The sequence below is a fragment of the Colius striatus genome, chromosome 7 (assembly GCF_028858725.1).
Source record: "Colius striatus isolate bColStr4 chromosome 7, bColStr4.1.hap1, whole genome shotgun sequence".
Lineage (NCBI taxonomy): Eukaryota > Metazoa > Chordata > Aves > Coliiformes > Coliidae > Colius > Colius striatus.
This window is the reverse complement of record NC_084765.1, coordinates 14,127,053-14,153,324: the sequence shown is the minus strand read 5'-3', so window position 1 is coordinate 14,153,324 and position 26,272 is coordinate 14,127,053. Positions and strand designations below refer to the sequence as shown.

General features: G+C 38.6%; 1 protein-coding gene across 2 annotated transcripts in view; it reads left to right on the top strand.

Annotated features, from left to right (window-relative positions):
* The window catches only part of USH1C (USH1 protein network component harmonin), a 51,010-nt gene extending 29,226 nt beyond the window's left edge, over positions 1-21,784 (top strand). For both annotated transcript variants that reach the window (XM_061999536.1, XM_061999535.1), the window contains exons 16-21: positions 12,597-12,638; positions 12,934-12,987; positions 13,133-13,232; positions 14,630-14,739; positions 18,656-18,711; positions 20,472-21,784. In XM_061999536.1, the coding sequence (XP_061855520.1) occupies positions 12,597-12,638; positions 12,934-12,987; positions 13,133-13,232; positions 14,630-14,739; positions 18,656-18,711; positions 20,472-20,484 (375 nt within the window). In that variant the 3' untranslated portion in view covers positions 20,485-21,784. The remainder of the gene's footprint in view (positions 1-12,596; positions 12,639-12,933; positions 12,988-13,132; positions 13,233-14,629; positions 14,740-18,655; positions 18,712-20,471) is intronic.
* The last annotated feature ends 4,488 nt before the right edge of the window (positions 21,785-26,272 follow it).

Sequence of the window (26,272 nt, the reverse complement as noted above, 5' to 3'; positions counted from 1 at the left end):
TCCCTCTTACTTTACAAAGTAAGAGGGAACATTACAGACTAAAATCATTGTTGTATTTCCAGAGTATTTTGGTGTTTCAAGACGAACCCTCCATGTTGAATTGTTCCACCAATTTTTCTATTACATTATATAAAAATATTCTATTACAGTTATTCTACAAAACTACCCAAGCAATTAAACTCGCATAAAACACAAAGCCAGAATGCTTCGGAGGGACAAATGCAGCTGAACAATATTCAGGTACTATAGGCTTAAACTGCTACTTGGCTACAAGAGCAGTCAAGATCTCTTGATCTCTGCCAAACACACATTTTTTTTGGTACCAAGGGGTGAGTATGGCAGATAAGGAGATCCCAAAGAATACTGACAGAGATACCCACTTGAGGCAAGTATTGACATGTTGGAATAAAATTCATATGTCTGTAGAACAGCTCATTTCTTTAGTGCTTCCTTATCTGAGTCTGCAAAATAGCAAAATGCGAGAGTATCAACTGGATTCTCTTAAATACTTCAGTTTGGTCACTGATAAAAGATTTGCATGCAGCTCATACACTGTATGCAGACTCCTTCACGCACACAACCTTATTTTTTTGATTGAGCTGCTTATTGTATTCAGACTCTGGAATTAGCCCCACAATGCTTCTGGTGTTGATTAGCAAAAATTAGAATATCAAGAACCTCCCAAGGATCTGAGTTTCTTAGCACTCTAAACTTTTTGTTTTGTAGCTGCTTAAGCATACTTCTCCAGCTTGTATTGATGTCTGGGTATATTTACACCACACTTTAGCTCCCTTCCTTTTTTGTTTTTAATGGCACAGAATTTCAGGGTCCATCTTTGGTTGCTTTCCTTTTATATAATTACCTTTGGAAGGAGCTATTCTTGCTTTCTCTTAAGATCTTGAGAGGCAAGAATTGTGTTGTCTGTGATTTGTTCTATGACTTTACCTTCTGAAGACTCCATGCAGTTGGTGGGTTTGTTGTGGTATTCCCCCTGCCCCAACAGCCTAGACTACTGTCACAGGATTCACTTTTTTCTGAAGGAGGAGTTTTAAAAAGGCCTTCAGAGAAAAAGTTTATGTATGCTGTGTGTGGGAGAAGCCAAGAGCTTCCAGGAGCAGTTAGGCTGAGTGATGTAGGATTTGCCATTAATTTCTTCAGAACTGTTGCAGCAGATGAACTGTTAAGGCAGATTTCTGTTCTGTTGTACATAGTTGGCAAGTGGACGACCTTCTGCTTCTCCTTCTGCCACATCGATGCGGCGCTTTGCCGGTGGCCTACAGCTTCATACCACAGATCTCGATGATATAAACTTAGATGAAGTTGATAAGCCCAAACAACGTGTAGCACCACCCCCACCACCACCACCCCCTGTTACTCCAGCATCATCAACTCATCCAATTCCTACATCAAATGTTCCACTTCCAAGAGGTCCAGCCCTGGCAGTTACGCCAGCTTCCCAGGTGACCTCGTGATCTGTTTGGATGCATGCATCTTTACTATTCCATTGCCTGGCCTCCCTCCTCTGCTCCATCACCTACTTAGCTCACTGGATCTATCCATCTGCGGCATGCAGTGTTAAAAGAAGGAATGAAATGGTTTCATTGTTTCATAGTAATGAATGCATTGCAGAGGTAATTTAGTCTTACTTTTTTTTTAATGGAAGAATTTAATTGCTCTCTTTTACATACTTGCATGTGTAGGGTTACAGCTTATCTTGGCCAGAAGGGATTGGTAAAAAAGGAAATTTGGACTTGAGTGTTTTAAGATGAACATCCACCACCTCACCTCCCCTAAAAAAAAAACAAAACCAAACCAAGGCAGCAAATTATCTCTTATTTGAATTTGAGAAAAATACTTGTGGATGGAAAATGACTTGTGAAAGTTTTTTAAATAAGTCATCAAATAGCTTTGTTAGATGAGAAAAGTAGACAAAGAAAATGGAGTTTCTGATTTTAAGCAAAACTTTAAAAACATCAGCACTATATAAATTACCAGTAAAATACTTCTAAATGAATTTGAGATGGTAATTGGATTTGAGGTTTTTTGCACACACAGGAGTTACGGATTTCTTCAAGAAAACATTCTGGCATTCTTCTTATTACAATCTTAGTCCAGGAGAGGATCAAGTATAAGAAACCTTGTGCCAACTCTCACTTTAGGAGAGAGTCTTGTCATAATTTCCTTTGCTATGCACTGTAGTGGGATTTATGTACTCATCTTTGTGTTAAAATATTCTTCTTTCAAACAGCAGAAGAGAATCCCATATGGTCACTTGTTTCCTACAGTTTTCTGCATGGATTGACTGACTGCATTGTTTGGTTTTGGTTTTTGGGTTGGGGTTTTTTTTGCATGTTTACTTGGAAATAGTGGGCTTTGTGTTTGCATGACTGTGGCTGGGATGGGGAAGGATATGCAAATTAATCACTTCTCAGGGGAAAATGGCAGATAATTTCTATGTGAATAATTGCCTTAATGTAAACTATGAATTTCTTCTTAGAAACTTAAGTCGACCTCTGATAGTGCTCAATATATGTGATTTATGTGTTTGAAGTACAAGAATGTGCTGGATCCACTGGAATGGGGATGTCAGATGTTCTTAGGGATAATGAGTTTCCCAAGTTATTTGCAAAATAAAAATGATGTGAAAGGACACAAGCATACAAAATACATTCTCCTAATGCTAACAGAAATATTCAGATGAAAGAAGTAATACAGGAACTGCCATACTGTACCTGACCCCAAACCCATATATTTCACTATGTTTCTGCCAGTTTTTCACTCTTAGATATGTTAAAGGTTAATAACAAAAGAAATACATCTGATAACTGCAACAAAAAATAACCCAGCCTCCAAATAAGTTGGTTTTCACTGACTATAATTAGTGTAAATGAGAAAAGAGCTAAGCTCTTAATAAGTACTAATACTGGGCCAAAACTGCTTTGTTTATAAGTAGATAACTCAGTATTCCTGCTGTAGCTTCAGAAATAGAAGAAATATCAGAAGCTGAACATTTTATCATTGTTATTTTTTTTAAAAAAAGCTGTTTCTAACACCACAGATAAGCAGAAGCAGTGCATTTATTTCACTTTAGCAATTAAAGATCTTGTGTTTATGCCTACTAAAGCAAAAAACACAAGTATTGTTTGTTCCATAAATTTACTTTTCTAACATTACTCAAATTGATAAATCTCTTTGCTGCTATTTTTTTGTTTTCCCCAGATCATTTTATTTCAAATTTAGCTTAAAGAAATACATGACTAAAGGAATTAAATCCCATCAAATATGCTCTTGACAAGTAACTTGAAAATTATCTGGTATAAGTGGATCTATTTCTCACAATTATGATTAGCTATATGCTTTATTTAAACCTAGTACTAAGTTTGTTATTGTTTAGGTTGTAAGAAACACCTCCCACGTCGGCAAAGTATCTTCCATCTCAAATAATCCACTGGTATGTAACATCATGTTAATAATGACCATTGTTTTATGAGCTTGCCATGTAATGCTACCGAGGAAATGTCAAGCATTTAACTCTGCATGGCTGATTCATTTAAAACTCAACACTTGCACTCATGGGCATGGATCCATTGCTGTGTTACAAGGTACCTAACACTAGGTAGTGGAAGTGACTTCTGATGGTCTGAGGACTTCATATTTCAACGTTTCAGCAATGTATGTTCCATGTTTCTGTGTTCTGTATGTCATGAAGCATATACTTTGCTCTTCTGTGAAGATAGACAAAAGGAGCTGGGATGAAAGTATATTTTAAACATAATGGGTACTGAGAAGCAAGCTTTCTTCTCAGAAGAACTTTTTTTTTTTTTTCATGGCTCCTTGCACTGATTTTGATTCAGGATCTCTGGATGTCAGGTTTTATCATTCTGAGGCACTTTAGAGAAGTCCGTCTCTAAATTGTGCAGCTCCAGGAGAAATAATCCAGTTCCAGTGCAGCTTTAACAAGTCAATATCTGTGAACCTGCTGGTTCCTCTAAGATCAGAAAATAAAATGATAACAATATATTTTACCATGTGGAATAACATTAGTAAAGGGATTTTCAAGGCTATGGTTCCAAAATTCTCTTCAATTATTTGAAAAAGGGGGGAAAAACCCTAAACCAACACCACCATTCCCCTGTTAAAAATTCCACTATTAAAAAAAAAACATGGCTTAACCAATTTGCTGGAATCAATTCAAATAATTTCAAAGGATACAGTTTGTACTATCTAAATGATATCTGGAACACATCACATTTCCTATGAGAAACATTGACAAGATGTGCAGAGAGTTGCTGGGGTTAAGTCAGAAACTAAACCCACAGGGCTCCATTTTGAACTCTTTTCTTGAATAAAATTGTGTTTGACGTCAGTGGGACTTTTGAATGAGTAAAAAGTGCACAATTGGGTTAGTACGTGCAGAATGATTAGGTCTCAGATGCCGCTGGCTGTCTGTACTTTGTAGAGTCAAGGGTAGTTAATTAGTGTAGATAATCCTTGCTCTTAAGTGAACCTGCAATTCTTTATGGGAAGCTGATCTCTGGAGTCCCAGTGAATTTAATCTTAAAAGAGCTATTTAGCCATAGATTAGTTCAAATCTTGTTTCAGGTTCACTATGGTTTTACACTGAAGTTTAGAATTTTTTTTTTCCTCTGTAGTTTCTCATTCATTTCTCATTCGGTGAAATCAGAGTTTAAGGGAAAAGCTTCTGTATGGATGCAAGAGAAAACTCTGGTTTGGTTTGTTGATTTTTTAAGTTTTATTGAAATTAATTCTGTAAGCCTGTTGTTATATTGGTGTCATTAAATTAATTACCATAAACTATTTGAATTGAGGCATCATGGTGAAATGATGATTTTGAACAAATTACATTGTGAATTATTATTTTCTTAAATTAACCCCATAGCAACTTGCTCCAAGTCCACCTACCCAACGACATCCAGGGGTACCAATAGTCTCTAAACCAATCATGCTGCATCCTGACCCAAACTTTATGGTCAGGCCAACAATCAAATCAGAGGCCCTGGTAAGCTTTTCATTGTTCTTTTCCTGAGTGCTACAGTACTTGAGACTTCTTGTTCACTTGTCCTCAAAGACTCAATGCTTATCTTGTTTTCTGCTAACAAAAATTCATGTAGATTTTCAGGTGGTTACTAACGGTAAGTACAAAAAGGTATTTTCTCCCTATGATGTAAAAGTCACTTTCAGTGACAATGTTTGTACTGAGGTACATAATTCCAGAACACTGTAAAGTCTTAGTGGATCTTATTTTTCATTTATTCATTTGCTGATTTTTATTTTTATAGATTCTGAGTTCATTTGTCAGAAATGAAATAGTAAAAAGTACTTACACTGTATTTTTTCTTTTTAAGTAGTCATGAACATGAAATTCAGATGTTGTATACCTCACCATTTCCAGAGGAAAACTGTTGTTTTATCTTTAGACTTTTCCAATTGCAATGATTCTGTGATTCTATGATTCTAGTCTGCAGTATTCCTATAAAGTTGACTCACAGTCAGATTCTTTTTCTTATTTCTTTTCCATTTCCATTTCAAATGCAATACCTAAGTATTTTAGGTCCAAAGCTTACTGAAAAAAAAGATATTGCTCTGACAGGTGGTAACTCCCAAGTGACAGCCCTGAAAATTCGTCTAGTATAGCTGGTGGACAATTAGTGGTATTTATTCTTGAGAATCATCGTGACTTATGCTATTAGAGTTGTGTGTCTGTTATAAGCATGTGTATGGACATGTATGTGTATATATACACATACATATTTAATACATATACATACATTTATATGAGCAAGGCAGTGTATTGCAACTTGGTAGCTTTCTAAGTGATGGGAAAAACATCTTGCTTAGAATTAGTTTGAAAAATTAGCAATAAGATTCAACTTCACTGGGAAATTTCTTATTGTTATGCATGTATGCACATTTTCCAAATCACAAGTCTGCTAAAATATTTAAGATATTCATCATCTTCATTCCCAAACTTACCTTATAGTGGTTGGAAGATCAGAATTTCAGTGGGAGAAATATTTTGATAGTACTTTGAGAGAAACATCAGTCTAAATTAGTTTTGTAGACCTTACTTCCAACTGTGGCAATGCAGTAAAGAGTATTCATCCTCATTACAATAAAGTCAAGAGAGAACTACTTCTATTACTTAAAAAATGAGAAGGCCAGTGTATGACAAACCAGGCAAGGAGGCACCTGCCTGTCTCCAAAAATGTATAAGAAAATTATCATTTCATTTCATGCCAAAGGAATGTGTTTTGTTTGCGGGGGTGTGGGTGACCCTGTTTAAGCCAATGATTCAGATACAGGACCAGTTCTGTGTCTTTTGGCAAATGCAAGTATCGCCAAAGGCCAGCTATCTTTTGCTACCTTATTTCTTGTCTTGCTTAGTTTCATGCACTTTATGAAACGTGTCTTTACGTCTTAATGTGACATAATACGCATGGTTTACTCTGTCAGGTTTTTATCTGCATTTAGCTGTCCTGAGTACCAAACTGTACGAACTGATCTTGATCAATTTACTTGATTTAAACAGTTAATCAACTGAACCTATACTTGAGCAATTCAGTAGTAAAGATGATGAAAAATATGACCATAAGAATGAGATAAACATGCCAAGAAGGTTAAAACATTCTTGTTATCTGGAAGGTAGTCGGCCCAAATAGGAACAGTGAAGTTTCTGTTGTGACTGAAGTCTTCAAATTAAGTGAATTCAAGTCAGAATTCTGAGGCCTTTTAACAAGTAATGAAAATGAAGTTATTTGCACTTATAAATAGGGAAATGATGAGTGAGTATTCAACTATGAGTGTGGCCTTGAATGCTGAGCTCTGCACTGCATCAAAATCAGTGTGAACTGTTTGTCTCTGCTGTACTTGAATTGGAATATACTCAGGACAAAGCTAATTATATTTTGGCCCAGAGAACAGGGGAGTTTTGTTATGATTTAGTGGTGAGATTTTCAGAGAGGCAAACCAAATATGGACGTTAGTCTCTGCTCTCCTCACTATCAAAAACATCCTGTTGTGTGAGTTAAGGGCTTTGATGCATGTGCTGCCGCTCAAGATTTTTCCTCCCTTGCTCCTTTGTGGTTGAATGCAGCTTTGGTGTAATTAGCAAGATTTGAAGCCTGGACTGGAAATTTCAGTGTTATTGGCCATACCTATTCCAAAACCATCTGTGGTGAAAAAGAGGGACTGAAGAGTTTTGTGGAATATCTTGTCAGGTGTCCAAAAGTCCTTCAAGGCAAAAACTCAGTCTTTATATTAATTAAACACAGATCATAAATCTTTCATTAACTCAGGAATTGACACATTTTTTCCGAGTAACAGTATAACCATAAAACATTAATGGAATGAATAGTGAGACTAGTATATAGTCATTTGTTTTAAAGCAAATTGAGTTTGGAACGGTAAATACCATTATTTATTCTGTAGGAAGTTGTTCTTGTTTCAGATGTTTGTTATCTGATTTGATGCATGGTTTTGAGTGGGGGCTGGTTACATGAGGAGTGTTTTGTATCATTATTTTTTAAATACCTTTTTTTAATTTTTTTTTTTTTTTTACAGCATAATAAGAGGTTCTGTATAACTACAGTGTATGTCATGCTTTAACTCCAGACAGCAATTAAGCACCACATAGTCACTCACTTACTCCTCTCCAGGGGATGAGGAGGAGAACTTGGCAGGGGGGGAGAGGGGAGGGCAAAGAAAGCAATTTGTGGGTTGAGATAAGAAAAGTTCAATAACTAAAATGAAAAAAAAATAATAGCAATAAAAATGCATATAGCAAAAAGAGAGAGAAACAAAATCCAAGAGAAAATAAGTGATGCACAGTGCAATTGCTCACCACCCACTGACCAATGACTGAGCAGTGATCAGCCCCTTCCTGCCAACTGCCTCCAGTTCATATACTGAGCATGATATCCTATGGTATGGAATAGCCCTTTGGCTTGTTCGGGTCAGCTGTCCTGGCCGTGCTGTCTCCTAGCTTCTTGTGCACCTCTTGAATGGAAAAGTCCTTCATTTAGGATAAGCACTACTTATCAGTAACTAAAATATTATTGTGTTATCAACATTATTCTCACACTAAATCCAAAACACAGCCCTGTACCAACTACTAGGAAGCAAGTTTTTGAAGTTAGGACAGTGTAACATTTTGTTAATGAACTGGAAGCAAAAGAAAAACAGAATCAATATGAGTTAAAAAATTATTGAAGCCAAACAAAATAAAACAGAATCCAGTAGTTCTTTGTGAAATTACTTGTAGATATCCCAAATTAAGCAAGAAAACTAAGTCAATTAAATTCCGGAGGAATTTTTCTTTAAGTAGAATGAACTCGTACTAGTAGTTGGTATTCAGGTGATTGTTTCTTTCAGGATGAGCCTAAATATGTAGGATTTCTTACAACTTATGGATTTTATGAGGAATTTAATAATGGAACTCACCTTTCAGTATAGGAAATCTCTGGTAGGAGAACAAATCTTAAATGTATAACATTAATCATGACTTACTGATATTTTAGGAAACTGATTGTTTAGCATTTTGTCCATGGTTTTTCTTTCAATTATTTTTTGAAAAATCGTGGAGAAGAGATCCCAGCACTGTTCTGGGGAAATTAGGGATAAAAGGAGTCATGAAAAATATTTTAAAGAAAACTTGTGGTATGGAAATGTGCTTTATTTATTTAATTTCTCTAGAATTATTTTCTTTTTGTATTCAATACCATTTCAGTCTGTGTGTTCTCTCATTTTGAAATAGTATAGGGAATGAGCACTAACAAATGCAAATGTGATTCAGTCCCTAGAGGTGAAAAAAAAAAACAACTGCAGTTATTTGTGAGTAGGTGATTCTGATTTACAGCAAAAAAAAAAATTAATATCTGGTTTGGCAATTTTCTTTCTTTTGCAGCCACAAGAGATGTTTAAAAGGATGGTGGTTTACAATTCATCATTTAGATCTAACAAAAAACAAGTAAAATAACATTTTCTGTGGTTTGTGTGGTACTTCTTGTTTTGACTGATGATAGATTTAAAAATTTCCTTTCTAATCCTGTTGCTCATTTTCTAAAACGGGATGCAAGACAGTCCTAGTGCATGAGAACTGCTAGTCTTTGGAAGTTTTGTGTGTGCCTGTGGCCCCTGCTAGCCTAGACAGATCAGGAATGAGAGGATAGTAAATCCTTCAGGTTGAACCATCTCCAACAATTTACATGATTAATGCAATCTTTAAGATAGTTGAGTACTAGTAACTGATCTGATATTGGCAAATTATTTTTTAAATATCCCTAAAGTTTCCTCGTTTCTTTTAGTCTCCAGTTGCATTGTTTTCAGTAATAAAATATCTTCTTAGTTTAACAGACTTTCTATCATAACATACTTACTGGCAGGAAATCGGAGGAACTTGTTCATACAGCCTTTCTGTATTGTGTAGGATTTTTATTCTGTATTACTACTTTTATTGCTTTCCTCTGTTGTAGTGATGAAGTTTTCATCTCTTCCTCTTTGATGGTTCAGTTGATGGTCCCTTTGTGCTTAACTTCTGCTGGTGTTAAGTGTGCCAGTTTCTGGGCAAAACACCCTTATTAGTGTGAGGTAAATTAGACGCATTACCATGTCATTTTTAAATGTTTGTGCACAGTTCTAAGCTCAGAGTGTGAGCTTTTGAGTGGTAAACCATTAAGATTAATATTTTTTTTTCTTTTGATCAGTTTACATCTAGAAGGGAAAAGTGGGTTTGAGTAAGCTAAATCAAGCTTTGAGATTGTTCAGCAGCCATTGAATGTTAGTTTGATCTGTGTATGTAACAGTTTTGTCAGCAGATGGGGTTGTTTTGAAAATTTTGTTGTAAGTAGTCATGGGTTTCTCTTTCAGTTCTTCATTATTGTTAATTTCAGTCAAGTCTCAATTACTATTGACTATTAATGCTAGAAATTTCAGTGGGCAGTAGCTTAGCTTAGGTGCTTGTGTTTTTGGGGGTTTTGTGCAGTGTTTTGTTTTGGGGTTTTTTTTAAGTAGTAACTTTACCTTTCATCTAGAAGTCCAGACAGATAGTTAATTCAACCAGATTCAACTAATGTTCAGTACTATTAATATTATTGTAAGCAAAGAAAGAATTAAAATGGTTTTATCTCTTTTGCTTGAGATGTGCTATGTAGCGGGAGGGTAGGTTTAGCACTGTGGTTTCCACTTGGTGTTGCTTCATTCATTCCTCCCTGCATGGACACGGAATGCACTCTCTGCTCCCTTAATTTGTGATGCCCATTTCTGGGAAGATATATTATAGTTCAGCAGATGTATTCATTGTATCATATCTGTATTGTAGATTATTGGATCCAGATCATATCTCATTTTTGCTTTCAGGTTTTTTTTTGTTGTGGGGTTTAAGGTTTTGAATGTTTTCTGTGTTTAAAAATTATTTTCCCAGGAAAACTTTCTTCAAGGGCAACATCTGTTTTTCATGAGGATGACCTGGGACAAAGAGAGTTCAATTACTTCCTTCAGATGACATAATTATTTAGAGACTTGTCTGAAATTGGAGTTCTTTCCTATAAGTTTCTTGCTACAAGACCATAGGTGTCAATATAAATTCAGCTATTCAAACAATTAATTAATTAGGTAGCTATCATGGTAAAATATTTCTCTTAACGTTTTAAATAAAACTATTTATAATATTAATATACTTTGTGAATGAATAGTTGTGGAGTTTTTTCCCCAGGATGAAATCTGTGAAATCTGTGATCAAATTCCCAGTTATTTAATTCCTCAAAGATAAAAAATGTAGTTAAAAAAGCACTTAAAAAATGTAATGCATCACGTACTAATTTAAATGCAAAATATGGTCTCTCATGTTCCTGTTCCCAAAAGATGGTTTTAATATATATTTCCCTATGAAAAAAACCACTTGTGGAAGTAAGCAGTTCTGCAGTTGTACCCTGAAGATTTAGTGCTCTAGAGCCTGGGAAGACAAAATCATGCCTTGACCCTTGCAAATGTTTCCTCTGTCGGAAGAAACATAGAACTAGGATGGAATTTGCTTAAGGTAGCCTTCTAATCTCAGGGAAAAGGTGGAGAGAGAGGCAGCCAGCAGGAAAGCCTGGGTTTATGCTGTATGGTTCAGTATGCCTGTCTGTAATGACTGCGAGTCCACGCAGGAGTCATCAGCACCACTGTTGCATGGTCTATGTAACTATTGTTAGAGAAATGGGCAGCAGTGTTGCACATTTGAGGGTCTGCTGATGCAGAGCTGTGTAGAACGTGCTTACTGACTTTGTCAGAGACAGTGGTGGAAAGGATAAGATCTGACCCCAGAGGATCATTCATAGTCATGTCAAAATTAGGCAACAGAGAGATTCTAAAGACAGTGACAGGAGGAGGCATTAGTGTCTTCTCCTGCAACTTTGTCATTTAACAGACAGCCCTTAAATATACCAGAGGAACCTTCAATTGTGCGTTTGATGTATAAGTAAAGTCTGAGAGTGGCATGGACTTTTTCATCAGAGGAATCCAGTAGAAAAGCAGTCAATAATGAATAGGTCAAGCTTGATCACGCACTGAATTGCTAGTCTGTGTCAGATATTGACTTGCTTGCTGTGTCAGCAAAGGGTTCTGTGATTCTGTGTTCTCATATCCCTAGGTTATTGCAGAATTAAAGCTGCAAGACCAGTATAGCATTTAGGTGCCTCAGTAAAGATTTCTATTAGGTTCTGAAGTCCTTACCTTGATATGCAGAATAAGTGCAGAGATTTTAAAAATCTCCAGCGTCACCCATACAGTCTTACCCAGTAATTACTATTCTTCTCAAGAAACCACCACCCAAACGCCCTTGATTCCTGATTGCTGATTCAGGAACGCTCCTCTTGGCAGAAAAGGTAACTCCTGCTTTTTCTGTGCAGTGTTGGTCTGACAAGGACCTAGATTTGGACAGTTTAAGAAGTTGTGGGTCCTCTCAAAGCTTAAATTGTGCTCTACAAAACAGCAATGCTAACTTCCCCATTTCAGTCACTCCCTGCCAAAGCTTTTCAGTCTTCCACAAAACAATAAGAAAATAAAATCAGTTGTCCTTCATGCTCTTGTGGTATGGAGCTAAGTCTCTGAAACTCCATAGAAGAGGGGAGAGAAGGGGACTGGAAGAGAGTGCTACAACTGTGGAGCTGCATTGCTGACAAGTGAATTAGAGCTTGTCACTTCCGCATGTGTTAGATACTGCCCAACATGGTGATAGACCCTAGTAACACAGCTTAGAAGATTGTGGCAGAATATAGCTGCCCATGATGCTTTCAAAATTCATAGCTATTCTGTCAGCTGTAGAGAAGAGCTGCAGAGCTGACAGAGTGGTAAACTGTTCCTCAAAACTTCTCCATAGTATGACCAGCTGAAATTGCTGATCTGTCATAAGATTTTGAAATGTATTCTGACTGTCAGGATGAACTATTTGCTGCCTTTCTGTGCTTTTCTCCATTTACTGTCTTCTGTCATAGTTTACAGAATTATAAGCTACCTTACTAATAAATAAAATTGAGTTTGTGTGTTAGCTATGGGCACAAGCTTGATATTTTTACAATTAAGCATTGTTTTATTCTCAGGGTTTCCAGAAATATTTGGAAGATTTTGATCCATATTCAATGGTAAGGTATCTCATTGTTTCATATGAACTACGCTGCAAAAAATGCATCCTTTGTTATGAGGGCTGGGAGGGAATAAGATTCTTGCTTGTTGCCTTGCTGTAGCTTGTGTATTTGTCTTTTCTGGTTGTGTTGAAAGGGACCTTTCTTACAGGAAAAGATGATTTGACATTCTGATCTTCCTCTAATGCTATTCTGGAGGAGGGAAAGGTTTCTTTTCACCCATAAACTACATAGATCAGCCTAATGGGTTTGTATTTCCAAGGTCAAAATGACTAATCATTGTATCTTTTCATAGTTTACCCCAGAGCAGATTATGGGAAAAGATGTACGGCTGTTACGAATTAAAAAGGTAAAATATTATTTGATCGATTGCTATTTAAAGGGTTCACGTAAGCATTTCATATACAGTCTCATTTATGGAGAAGTAGGAAAGATTAAGGTCCGATTGATGACAAAAATTAAGCATCTTTTCTGAACGAAAACTTTTTTAATAGGAAGGATCATTAGACCTTGCAGTCGAGGGCGGAATTGATTCTCCAATTGGAAAGATAGTTGTGTCTGCCATCTATGAGGATGGTGCTGCAGACAAACATGGTGAGTTATAATGGGGAATTTGAATGCTGCTGCAAAGTATCTCTCTACGTTGACTGAGTGTTGTTGGCTGACTTCATAGCTATGCCTAGTACTGAGAGGCACAAGTAGTTTGTAAAAGGCATCAAAGTTCTGTCTCAGCTGTAAAGACAGCTCAGAGAGAGGCTCATGGTTTGAAGGATGCTGCTTAAATTAATAATTATGTAAAAACTATAATTATTATTTAAAAAGTAATGGTCACTACTGCTGTATTTTTTAGCATTACAAAATTTTCAACAACATGACCTGAAAATTTAGAGCTGTTTTCTTAATAAGGACTCCCATTTTTCCAGTCTGATATATTTAAAAAAAAACCCAAACAACAACAAACAGCAACCCAACACCTGTTTCTCTGATGTGTTTTGTTAATTAAGTAGAATATGACTCCCATTATTTCACAATTTCCAAGCAATGACACTTGCAGTGCTTTCACTTGCAAAGCAATTGCCTGACCATGGCTACATTACACTGCTTAGTTTTGTTCTTAATGCTACTTTCAATAGTAATTTGTTTTGTAAGATACCTGGCCTTACTCCCAAAATCCCACGAAAGGCCAGAGCCTTCTGGCCAAGAGCTTAGCTCTCTAGAACACACAAAAATGTGGATACCAACACATCCAAGCATTGCTCCTTGTGGCCAGTATGGCTCATCGTTTCCTTGAGTACTCTGCCAGGTAGAATGGACAGGACATAGTTCCTGATATTGTCTTTGCTGACCTCGGCCCAGCCTGCACCTTGGTTTAAGTCACTCTTCCTGTGGTACCATCTTAGACACTTGATCTCTCAAGTAATCTGTTTCTCTTTGACTCTTCACTGCTGTGAGAGTCTCATTGCTAAGGCCTTCCCTTAACCATCTGTGTTTCCTCCTCTTCAAATCTAGTTCCAGTTAGCTATTTGTGCTTCATTCCAGATTAGCAAATCAAAATCAGTTTTAAGGACTAAACATTACAGGTACTCTTGCAAAGGAATGACAGTCCTGCAAACTCTTGACAAATGTCATTTATACCTTCAGGTCTTTAAATAATGCTGCCATTTTCATAGTAGTAACAGCCTACAATCAGCCTCAGTTTGTAAGCTGTATAGATGGATTACCCAGGCAGGCAAACTACTATTATGAAAAATCTTATTGAATTAATTTCTCATGGGTCATAATCAGTAAGAAAGTAGTGTGGCTTTTCCATGCCTGAAAATTCATTTTGTTTTTGCCTGTAGCAAACATTCTTATCTATGTCAGTTTTCAGTCTAAGTTTTCACACCCAGGGAAGACGTTTTTCATTATACTCAATATTGCATAAAAATGGGTCAGAAAAGACTCAACATTTTTGCTCATGTTTATGTATAACTTATCGGTCTTTTCACCAGGAGGCATAGTGAAAGGGGATGAAATACTAGCTGTAAATGGCAAGATATTAATTGACAGCAAGCTGGCAGAGGCACAGGCAACTCTAGCAAAGGCTTGGAATGTGGGTGGGGTAAGTAATGTGGAATACTTCTTCATTCTACTTAAAATGCTCATGTAATGTATACTTTTTTTCCATGATTCTGTCACATCAATACAAATATGGTTGAAAACATCTAAAGTAGCAGGTATGCCATGTGCTATACAAGTGAACTGAAATGTGTAGAAGATACTGGTATGTAGCATCTCAGAAAATCATGCATGTAATTTACTGTGAAAGTTAACGGCATTTAGCCACATGTCAAGTTTGGTATTTAAACACATTGCATTCTGAGTGTTTACAACACATTTATGAGAGGCTGCTGCAGGCGGGAAGGCTTTGGGTACTTTGACAATGGATCCTTCCTTGGGGACTACAACTTGATAGGACGGGATGGGATTCATCTCTCCCATAAGGGCACTGGATTATTTGGGAGTAGACTAGCAAACTTAATAAAGAGGTCTTTAAACTAAGGGACTTGGGGGGTGGTGGGAGAAGCAAAACAGAACAAGCTGTCCCTTCTAGCTGGGAAATAGGGCAGGACAGGGAATGCAATGATAAGTGCCCTTCATCTGCAGACTGGGCTGAGATACGCAAGGCTGACCACCCTGAGAAAGAGCCAAACCGGGGAGGAACCTCCTGCACCCATCCAGGGAAACCTGTGTGTTTGAGTAAGCCCCTGCGCTGCCTCTACACCAATGCACACAGCCTGGGGAATAAGCAGGAGGAACTGGAGATGTGGGTGTGGATGTGGGGCTACGACCTCATTGTGGTCACAGAGATGTGGTGGGACAGCTGCCATGACTGGAGCACAGCCATGGAGGGTTATGTATTGTTCAGGAAAGACAGACTGACAAGGCGTGGAGGTGGAGTTGCTCTCTATGTGAGGGAGCAATTAATGTGTACCAAACTGTGCCTGGGTGGGGATGAGGAGCAGGTAGAGTGCTTATGGGTAAAAATTAATGGCCAGGGCAAGGCAGGTGATATTGTTGTAGGAGTCCGCTACAGGCCACCTGATCAGGAGGAGGATGTGGACAAGGCCTTCTACGAACAGCTGAGAGCTGCCTCACGATCACAGTCCCTGGTCCTCGTGGGGGACTTCAACCAACCTGATATTTGCTGGGACAGCCACACAGCCAAGCACACACAGTCCAGGAGGTTCCTACAGATTGTTGACGACAACTTCCTGTCGCAGATGATCGAGGAGCCAAGGAGGGATGTGCTGCTGGGCCTGGTACTGACAAATAAAGAGGGCCTGGTTGGGGATGTGAAGGTTGGAGGCAACCTCAGCTGCAGTGACCATGAGATGGTAGAGTTCAAGATCCTGTGTGGAAGAGGCAGGACACAAAGCAGGACCGTGACCCTGGATTTCAGGCGAGCCAACTTTGGCCTCTTCAAAGATCTACTTGGATGGATCTCATGGGATATGATTCTAGAAGACAGAAGTGCCAATGAGAGCTGGTCAATCTTAAAGCACCACTTTCTCCAAGCCCGGGATCAGTGTGTCCCAATGCGCAAGAAAGGAGGAAAAGGAGGTAGGAGGCCTCCATGGATGAGCAAGGATCTGCTGGGACAACTCAGGCAGAAAGTAGCCATCTGTGAGAGGTGGAAACAGGGGCTGCCTTCTTGGAAGAGTATAGGAACATTGCCAGGGCATGCAGGGGTGCAACTAGGAAGGCTAGAGCCCTTCTAGAATTACATTTAGACAGGGAAGTTAAGGATGGTAATAAGGCATTTTTCAAGTACATCAGCAGCAGAAGGATGGTGAGGGGGAATGTGGGCCCTTTGCTGAACACTGAGGGTGTCCTGGTGTCTGAGGATGCAGAAGAAGGCTGGAGTACTGAATGCCTTCTTTGCTTCAGTCTTTATGGCCAAGGCTGACCCTCGGGAAGCCCAGTCCAGCAAGGATAACAGGATGGCCAGGACAGCAGAGGACTTGCCCTGGGTGGAAGAAGAAGAGGTTAAAGACTTGTTGGGCAAGCTTAAGGCTCGTAAGTCAATGGATCTTGATGAGATGTATCCTAGAGTGCTGAGAGAGCCTGCTGATGTGACTGCTAAGCCTCTCTCCATCATTTTTGAACAATCATGGAGGACAGGCAAAGTGCCTGAGGACTGGAGAAAGGTCAATGTCACGCCAGTCTTCAAAAAGGACAAGAAGGACGACCCAGGAAACTACAGGCCGGTCAGCCTCACTTCTATCCCTGGAAAGGTGATGGAACAACTCATCCTGAATGTTATCACTGAACATTTGAAGGATAAGATGGTTATCAGGGGGAGTCAGCATGGTTTCACCAAGGGAAAATCCTGTTTGACCAACCTGATATCCTTCTATGAGTGCATAACCGGCTGGCTAGATGAGGGGAGAGCAGCGGATGTCATCTACCTTGACTTCAGCAAGGCTTTTGACACTGTCTCCCATAACATCCTCATCAGAAAGTTCAAGCAGTGTGGCTTGGATGAGTTGATAGTTAGGTGGATCGAGAGCTGGGTGAATGACAGAGCCCAGAGGGTGGTGATCGATGGCACAGAATTGAGTTGGAGGCCTGTGGCCAGTGGAGTTCCACAGGGATCGGTTCTGGGGCCGGTCTTGTTCAACATCTTCATCAATGACCTGGATGAAGGGACAGAGTGTACCCTCAGCAAGTTCCCTGATGACACCCAACTGGGAGGACTCGCTGATTCCCCAGAGGCTGTGCTGCCATTCAGCGGGATCTCGACCGGCTTGAGAGTTGGGCAGAGAGGAACCTTATGAGGTTCTACAAGGACAAGTGCAGAGTCCTGCATCTGGGAAGGAACAACCCCATGCACCAGTACAGGCTGGGAGTCAAACTGCTGAAGAGCAGCTCTGCAGAGAGAGACCTGCGAGTCCTGGTTGATAATAAGCTAAATATGAGCCAGCAATGTGCCCTCATGGTCAAGAAGGCCAATGGCATCCTGGGATGCATCAAGAAGAGTGTGGCCAGAGTGTGGTCAAGGGAGATTCTTCTCTCTCTGTATTCTGCCCTGGTGAGGCCTCATCTGAAGTCCTGTGTCCAGCTCTGGGCTCCTCAGCTCAAGAGGGACAGGGAAGTGCTGGAGAGACTCCAGTGCAGGGCCACTGAGATGATCAGGGCAATGGAACATCTTTCATATGAGGAAAGGCTGTGGGAACTGGGGCTGTTTAGTCTGGAGAAGAGGAGATTGAGGGGAGATCTTATTAACATTTATAAATATCTAAAGGATGGGTGTCAGGAGGTTGGGACATCCCTTTTTTCTATAGTAGCTAGTGACAGGACAAGGGGTAATGGGATGAAGCTGGAACACAAAAAGTTCCACTTAAATATAAGAAAATTCTATTTCACTGTTCAGGTGAGGGAGCCCTGGCACAGGCTGCCCAGAGGGGTTGTGGAGTCTCCTTCCTTGGAGGTCTTCAAGACCCACCTGGACATGTTCCTATGTGACCTGATCTAGGTGAACCTGCTTCTGCAGGGGGGTTGGACTAGATGATCTCTAAAGGTCCCTTCCAACCCCTACCATTCTATGATTCTATCTGTAGAATCTCTCTTTGATATTGAAAATTACTTGCAAGCTTGTTGGAATTTGATGATAATGGCTTATCTCATCTTTAATCTTTTAATGTATAAATAACACTGAATTTAAGCTCCAGTGAATGTTTTCTCAGCAAGAACACTATTAATTGCTAAAATGACCAAATATGGGATGATTCTTAGAGTAATTATTTTTAAATACTTATTGCAAGACCAGGAGATTTTTTTCTTTTCATTTCAGGATACAAATCAAACAGCTCAATCTTCAAATTGCCTTCCCATTGAAGCCTTTAATAAAAATCTTTCTGTAGCTCCTGAAATAGATTGCCTTCCTGATTCTCTCTGATTTTGCTTAGTGGTCCACTATCTCTAAAAGCAGTATTTAGAAGCACATGTTTGCCTGTGTGGTTTTTTTTTTTCAGGATTGGATCGACTTAGTCATTGCAGCATCACCTCCAAAGGAATACGATGATGAAATGTAAGTGCATGAGCTTGTAATCTCTGGGGATTAAAAGACTAGTAACAATAGTCTATACAGTTTGTGTCTCTTTTATCAGACAGATTTCAAGTATTTACTATTTGTGGACTACATAGCCTTCTGCATCACATGATTGCTAATTTGATACTAGCTGCCATGCATTACAGCAGTGGTTCCCAGACTTTTGCAGTGGTAATTCTCAGAATTGGTTGTACATGACTACACACTCATACTTTTAGTTGAAAGTTTGAGGATATTTTTGGCAGGGAGGGGAGTTAAGAAATTATTTCAGTCTGAATCATTTACTATGATACCATGGTTCATAATTTGGAGAAACAAATGGCCATAAGCATTCTTCATCACAAACAGACGTTTAATTCTGTTGTGATTTTGTTGCTTTAGGGTTTTTTTAAATACATTACAGTTACTATCCTTGTCTAAGCATATCCAAGTCTAACATTTTCAAAAGACCTGAGTGATTTGGGTGTCTTGGCAATTTGTGACCTTGACAGACTTCCTTTTTTCTAATGGTAATCAGCATAGGTATGAAACAGAAGAATCCATGGCTTTAAGTGTGACAGAGATATCAAGTTGATGCAAATTGCTTTACTTTGGACAGTTTCAAAAGAAAGATCTATGTTTTTTAGCTTGGCTGGAGGAAAAGCTTTGAAGATATCATTACAACCAAGTGAAAGGAAAGTTTTGTAGTCACTGTTAACCTGGACTCTTGTTCTGTGTAGAATACTAGAGTATTAGTTGCTGTAAATCAGTACAGTTTTACTGGATAATACCAACTAAAGAGTGCTGTAAAATTGTGTTTAATACCTGTGCATAAACTAAGGAGCAAGGAAGTAACTGTCACTGTTATTTTTTTTTGTTTTCATATTCTGTATATTTAGCCCTACTATTCCCTCATCAACACTCAGTCCCAACACACAGAGAAAGGTTTTTGAAGGCAGTGCACCTGTGTACAGACAAGGGTATCTCCTGCAGCTGTAGCCACTGCAGTGTTTCCCCATGGTGAATAGCCAGACATGTTAACATGACTGTCCATTGTGAGGCTGCATTATTTTTTCAGCATGTGCCTGCCTGTGGGTTGCATGCCACGCTTGCCTTTTTCCTGGCATGCTGAAGTGTTCTTTGGGCTTTTGCCATGTCTATCGTATTAAAATATAAGTATTTTGTTTCTGCTTCATAGAGGTTGTCTGTAGAATTGGTTTATCATCTAACAGACTATAAATTAACTAGGCCCTGCCTAAACAAGTAGGATTAATCTATTCCCCCCCCCCGTCCTTATCTGTGGACCACTGCTGTGGCTTTGTGAATTCATAAGTATATAAGTAACTACAATTTACTTCCTTGTTAAGGCTTGTCCAAAGAACAAGTTTCGTTTTGTATTATAAAACAGTGTGCCTGTAAACAAATATTCATGACTGTTTGGTTTTCACTAAAGTTTGTCTGTGTTGTCACTGTACAATGGGTATGTCACAAGACTATCCTAGTGTCACAGACTCAGTTTACTGTGTATGGTTTCTCTATGCTGTAATTACTCTAAGTACAGTCATAGAACTCTAGAAGAATCAAGGTAAGATTTCTTGTTGCATGTGGGTATTTGTGGTCTTCCCAATTGTTGCTTACAATACAAATCAAAATGATACAACTGAGATCTGGTTATATAAAATTGTGGTTAGCAGAAAGAATAAAGATTGCGCTACAGCTAATAGCATGTTTCACTACTTCTCTTTTTCATCTTTCTGCAGGACATTTTTTTGAAGAAGGCTCCATTAGAGAACTGAAATCTTTCCTCTGCAGAAGCCTGCTGCTCTGTAAATTAATAGGAAATCAATAACCACATAAAATGTATTTTTATTTGAAAGAAATGTTAACAATCAGACCAGTAATTTGACCTAGATACTTATTCATTAGGTAATTTGAGTCATTCAGAATCATTCTATAGACGTACAGCAAAAAAATTTGTGCAAGATCATTAAGAAGGATTGCCAGCAAGCATAGTTTAGTCTGTGAGAACTCAGTCTGATTTTTGCTATTTTGGGGGGCCAAATTTTTAGTTTTCTTCCATATTTCCTGGAAATAGACACCAAAATGACAAACGAAGATAGAACACAGATGCCTGTTCCCACATACAACGCTTGTGATTACACGTTCACAGGCCAGTTTGGGTGCGAGAAGGATTATATTTTTACTCCATACATAGTGAAATGTATATAGGTAACTTCTGTTCTCACTCACATTCTTGTAGCTGTCTTAATGTCCATTTCTGTTGCTCAGTTGTGAGTTGTTTTGAGTATAAAAACCCTTTTGGTGGAAGAACCAGTAATACCAGGAGTGCTAGCTTTATAAGGAATAATTTTGGCAATGCCTATACAGTATAAAGAATCTTCTCTAACAGCAAACTAAATAGCTAGCAAGTAGTCCAGTTAAAAAGATTATGTGTATTCACAGCTATACTACCAAGTATTTGTATTGATGGCAAAAATTACACCCTCATATAGTCACGGGTAGAAATTTTAGGTGTGATTCACAGTTTGCAGCTATGTACTTTGTTCTCAGTGAGGCTATATTTGTGACAAAACTGCAGGAAGTCACTAAGTGTAACATTTGGCTCTTGGTGATTCTATCTCTTCTCTTTAAGTAAATTCCTCAAGATAGTAAAATATACTAACCTGTCTTTAAGTATGATTGCAGTTGTAAACTTAGTTATTTCTTTATATTATCAGATATCTCCTTAGAAATGTTAAGATCTTTTTTCCTTCCTTGTATCTGCCAGTTTGTATTTTGTTCTTTCATATTATGTTTAAATTTTTCTTACCTGGACTAATGAAATCAAGTTTACAGTTCTTTGGCCTACCAAATTCCCACTGAAGTCTTGCCTTTTCAAGATTTGGAAAGCTTTCTTTCTGTAACACAGAAAAATAACAATTATCTTCCTGAGAAGTCTTTAGTTATATGGAGATGATTAATTACATTGACTTTCTTCATTTGCAGTATTGTTCTAGTATGCCAATTAATGTGTCTGGCAGGGTATACATGTTAGAATTTTTAAGATCTTAACTCTTACAACTAATCCAGAAATAAAACTGCATTTGCCAAATGGAAGAAGTCTTGTTTGTTCTTTGTCTCTGGGTTTTGTACATCATAGTAATAATTCATCTGCTAAAGTTCACAGATTTTTGAGCTTATATTGGGTAACAGAATGCCACCTTTGTGGAATTCAAGAACATTCACTCTACACAGTAGGGAACTGTAATTTGTCTGAGCTGCAGTTATCTTTTGATGAGTTTTTATGGGCAAATTTGGTCATCTGATAGTTGGCAAGCTACTGAGTGCAGATGCTTCAGTTTGCTAGGTCTTTGAGTGCATCTACCCATAGCTCTAGACTTCCTAACTAACAGACTCATCTAAATGCATCAAGATTAGCACTGGAGGAAAAATTGCAGCAGGATGTACTCTTTCTGCTGCTCTGGTTCCCAGTTGCCTACCTACTCCAACCATCTGGACTGTATGACAATGCAAATAGATGAGTGATGCTATGAAATGTTGTCAAGGGATGCTCTAATGCTATGTACCAGCAAATGGAGAGCCATGGTAATAGACCAGTAATGAACTTCAGCCTGCAACCAGTGCTTGTGCTGATCACTGTCTTGGCACACTAAGAAACATAATGCAGAAATCTTAAAGGTTCAGATATTAGCTTTTTTTCAGAAACAAAAAGCACAGAACACTGAGCTGGGAAAACTGTGGGAGTACCAACAGTTCAGTTGTAGCCCTGCTTCTTAGTCACAAAACTATCCTTCTCCCCATCTACCCTGTTTACTTGATTTGCTTGGATACAGCTTAAAATGCATGAGGCAGATGAGGAAATACATACTGTTCATTACTATCCATCCAAGCAGGTGTTACTTTGTGTGTTTAACCTTTGGTAGGATGGCAAAGTTGCTTTAGGCAGTGTAAGAGGGTGGTGTGAAAAAAAGAAATCTGACATTTCTGAAATCCTGAAATAATCTTAGGCAATTATTCAGGGAGTTTTTTACTTTATTTCTGGCTTTTAATGTCCTGGGACTGGACCAGCTAGCTCAAGCAGTTGGAGCACGCCTACAAGAAAATGGAAGCTGCTTGAAAACTCTCTCTCAGCTACTCTTGTGTATGCAAGCAGGGCATCCCAGATGTAACACATTTAAATAGGCAAGGCCATTTGAGTTGCTACTGCATTGTTTTCTGATGGCTGTAATAGTCGTTACATGTGCCCATGCCTCATGCTGCTTGATCAAGCCAGCTGTGAAAAGATAACAATAAGGATAAATGGGACTTTCTCTTTTTTTCAGCCAATGCTCAGTTTCCTTTGGGAGTATGGAAATCTGACCTGATGCACGAAGCAGGAAGAAGTCCAAGTACTTCACTAACAGTATCATGAGCACTTCAAACCACTTTTAACATAAGGTTTTTTTTGTTTTTCATTCGCTGTAATCTCAGAGGGAATATGTCCAGTTTCTCAGAGCTGTTTGTTTGGTTAAGACCACTAAAACCCATTATCTCTCTCTATGGGATAATAACCCAGAGGAAGAGTTTCTCAGAACTGTTAACAATCATTCTTATTCTCTTAGGAATTTCTTGGCCATGTTAGTCACAAAGTTGTCTTCAGCATACCCTCACAGTTGCTGAACTGGAGCATGAATTACATTAGAGACTTGTGACTTTCACATCTGCTCTGTGAGCCTGTGCGTGCCTGTGTGCAGGCAACAAATGTCAAACTTTGGATCAGAACCATGACATGCATTACAGGATAGGAAATACTGTTGTTTATTACTCATATGGATATAGCATAGGGAAGTTGTGATCTGTTCACTTACCACCATTGTACTACTTTTAGATCTCATAATTTAGCCATTATTTGTAATATGACTATGGCAGCTTCTAAAACTTGTCAGTACGTTTTGAAGAGTTATGATTTTCAAAATGTTCTATTCAAAAATGTATCTGTATGAAGACTGGGTATCTATGTGTACACACACAATAAGATTTTTTTTAATCAATTTGAGTATCAGACATATATAAATAATCTCAGCACTTCACAAATAAGAGATACAACCTCTGAATGCAAATAAGTTGTTATAAACCCTCTTACCTTGAAAGCAGGACTGAAAACCACAGTTCCATGTCAAAAGATGTATATCTGGTTGTAAGGTGCCTCACACACAATAGCTGATAAGTGTTTTCTGTGTCCATTAGCTGAATGTTGATGAAGCTGGGTCAGACTTTAGGTGGCTGCTCTGGAATTCTCAGCCACCTTTCACCGAAGAAATGTCCTCCTGGGCTCTGTGCTGATATGAGCAAACTATCACCTTTATACCATCTACAAATGACCGTCTAGGGTTGAAAAGGCAGTGTCTTACCTGTAAGGAGCTGACACTTAGGACTGCAAATCAGATGAGTCTAAAATCCCTTAATATCAATTTAGAATAAGTGAATGAATGGTTCATCCTTGCTATGTTCTTGTTCTCATGAGCTTTCTGTTTTTCTGAACTTCAGAAATTTCTGGAGCAGATTCCAAAATTCCTTTCTCGCAGACTTGGAATCTGAGGAGGCTCTAGGTGGGCTGCACATCAGTTGTGCAAACTTTTCATGAGAGTGACTAGGGCGCTTTCCTTCCTTCTTGCAGGCAAAAGGAGGCAACAGAAACTTTTCCTTTGTTGGAATACTTCGTCTTCTTTTACTAGATCTTCACTTGCTGAAGGAAACAGATAATAGTGCAGCACATGAGTGGGGTTGAGGGTCTAGCTGTATTTACAAGGTGATAGGCTATTTTGGATCTTCACTGAAAGTATCTAAGATGAAAAAGGAAGTGGAGTCAGGAACAGAAAAAACAATCAGGTATCTGTTCTCTAGGAAGGAACTTTTTGAAGTGTGAAGCATATTCGGCTTTAAGAGGGTCATGGATTATAGATGAGGAAAAAAATCTGAACTCTGATGCTGGATGTGTATAATCATAGAATTGTTAGTTTGGAACAGATCTTTAAGATCATTGAATCCACCCACTAGCCTCACACTGCCAAGCCTACCACTAAACTAAACCATATCCCTCAACACATCATCTACACGGCCTTTAAATATTTTCAGGACTCATTACCACTTTTCTGGGCAGCCTGTGCCAGTGTCTAACAACCTTCTCAGTGGAAAAAGTTCTTCCTAATGTCCAATCTAAACCTCCCCTGGTTCAACTCAAGGCCATTTCCTCTTGTTCTGTCATTCATTACTTGTGAGAAGAGGCCAATCCCTACCTCTTTACAACTTCCTGTTGTGGAGAGTGATCATGTCTCCTATCAGCCTTCTTTTCTCCAGACTAAACCACCCCAGGTCCTCTTGTTCTCTAGACCCTTCACCAGCTTCCAATGAAGGTGCTAAACTATTAGTGTAACAACCACTGGAAGGATTTTTAATGGAATTAATGTCAAACAAGTACGTTGTAGACTAGCAGTTCTCGGATACTTAATTCTGAAGGGATGGCGTTTCAATTGAGACTGTCTATATGGAAAAAAATGTGGAGTCTGATGTACTGCAGGTAGCTGCTTCATCCAGTATCAAAAAAACTGCTCCATGATTAGCAGTGGATAGCCCTTACACATCTGAAAGGTAATTGTACTTGATAGATTATTCTCCTTTATAAGGCAACCATAGAACTAGAACAAGCAAGGCTCTGATTCAGCACAGCACTGAAGTACATGCTTAAATTCAAACATATAAATCAATCTCCTTGACCTAGGCTGAGTTCAGTAATACCTCTCAGGCTGAAGTACTTTGCTGCACTGGGGCCTTAAGGCAAAGGATGACTTTGCCCTGGAGAAACAACTTATGGAAAAATGTTATTGTTAATGTTGAGGTTCTAGGATTCATAGCAAATTTCAGTTCCTCTTTGTTTAATCAGATAATCTTTAAAGGTTGTTCCTCCCACTAGCCCCCACCACTAGCCTCCTCATATCTTTTCTCACCATTTCTCTTCAAGACACATCAGTGGAATTCATCGTTCTTCAATAACTATAACAGAGTTTGTTTATATGGTGCTTAAAAGAAAGTTTGGGAGAGAAAGACAAAGACTGAGACCCCCCCAATCTAAACTGAGTAAGATAGAAATTAGGTAGCTTTTTTGAGGACAAAGGCTCTTTTAAGCAATAGGGAAATGAGAAGGAAAATTGCTAATGGTGATTCTGTATATAAAGCTACCCTGGCTCCCCCTTCCAAAGGTTTCAAATTACTTTTCTCTGAGTTTTTATTCTCACTGTCTTTCTCATAAACAGTTCTGGATGCTTTACAAAGAGGGGGACTGAGACCCCTTGTTTTTGCTGGCAACAGCCTGAGGCTTTTGGCTGTTAATGTCACTTAAATAACACTAGATAGAAAACATTGGTTCGAAACACTGGGGACAAAATCTTTGATTAAAATCTTGGGATAAGTATTTCCTTGACAGGGTGAAATAGCTTTTCATGGTTATCCTTTGAGTAGATTGTACTTTTTCGAGCAATGGCAGGGGAGGCTTTAACCCTTCCTC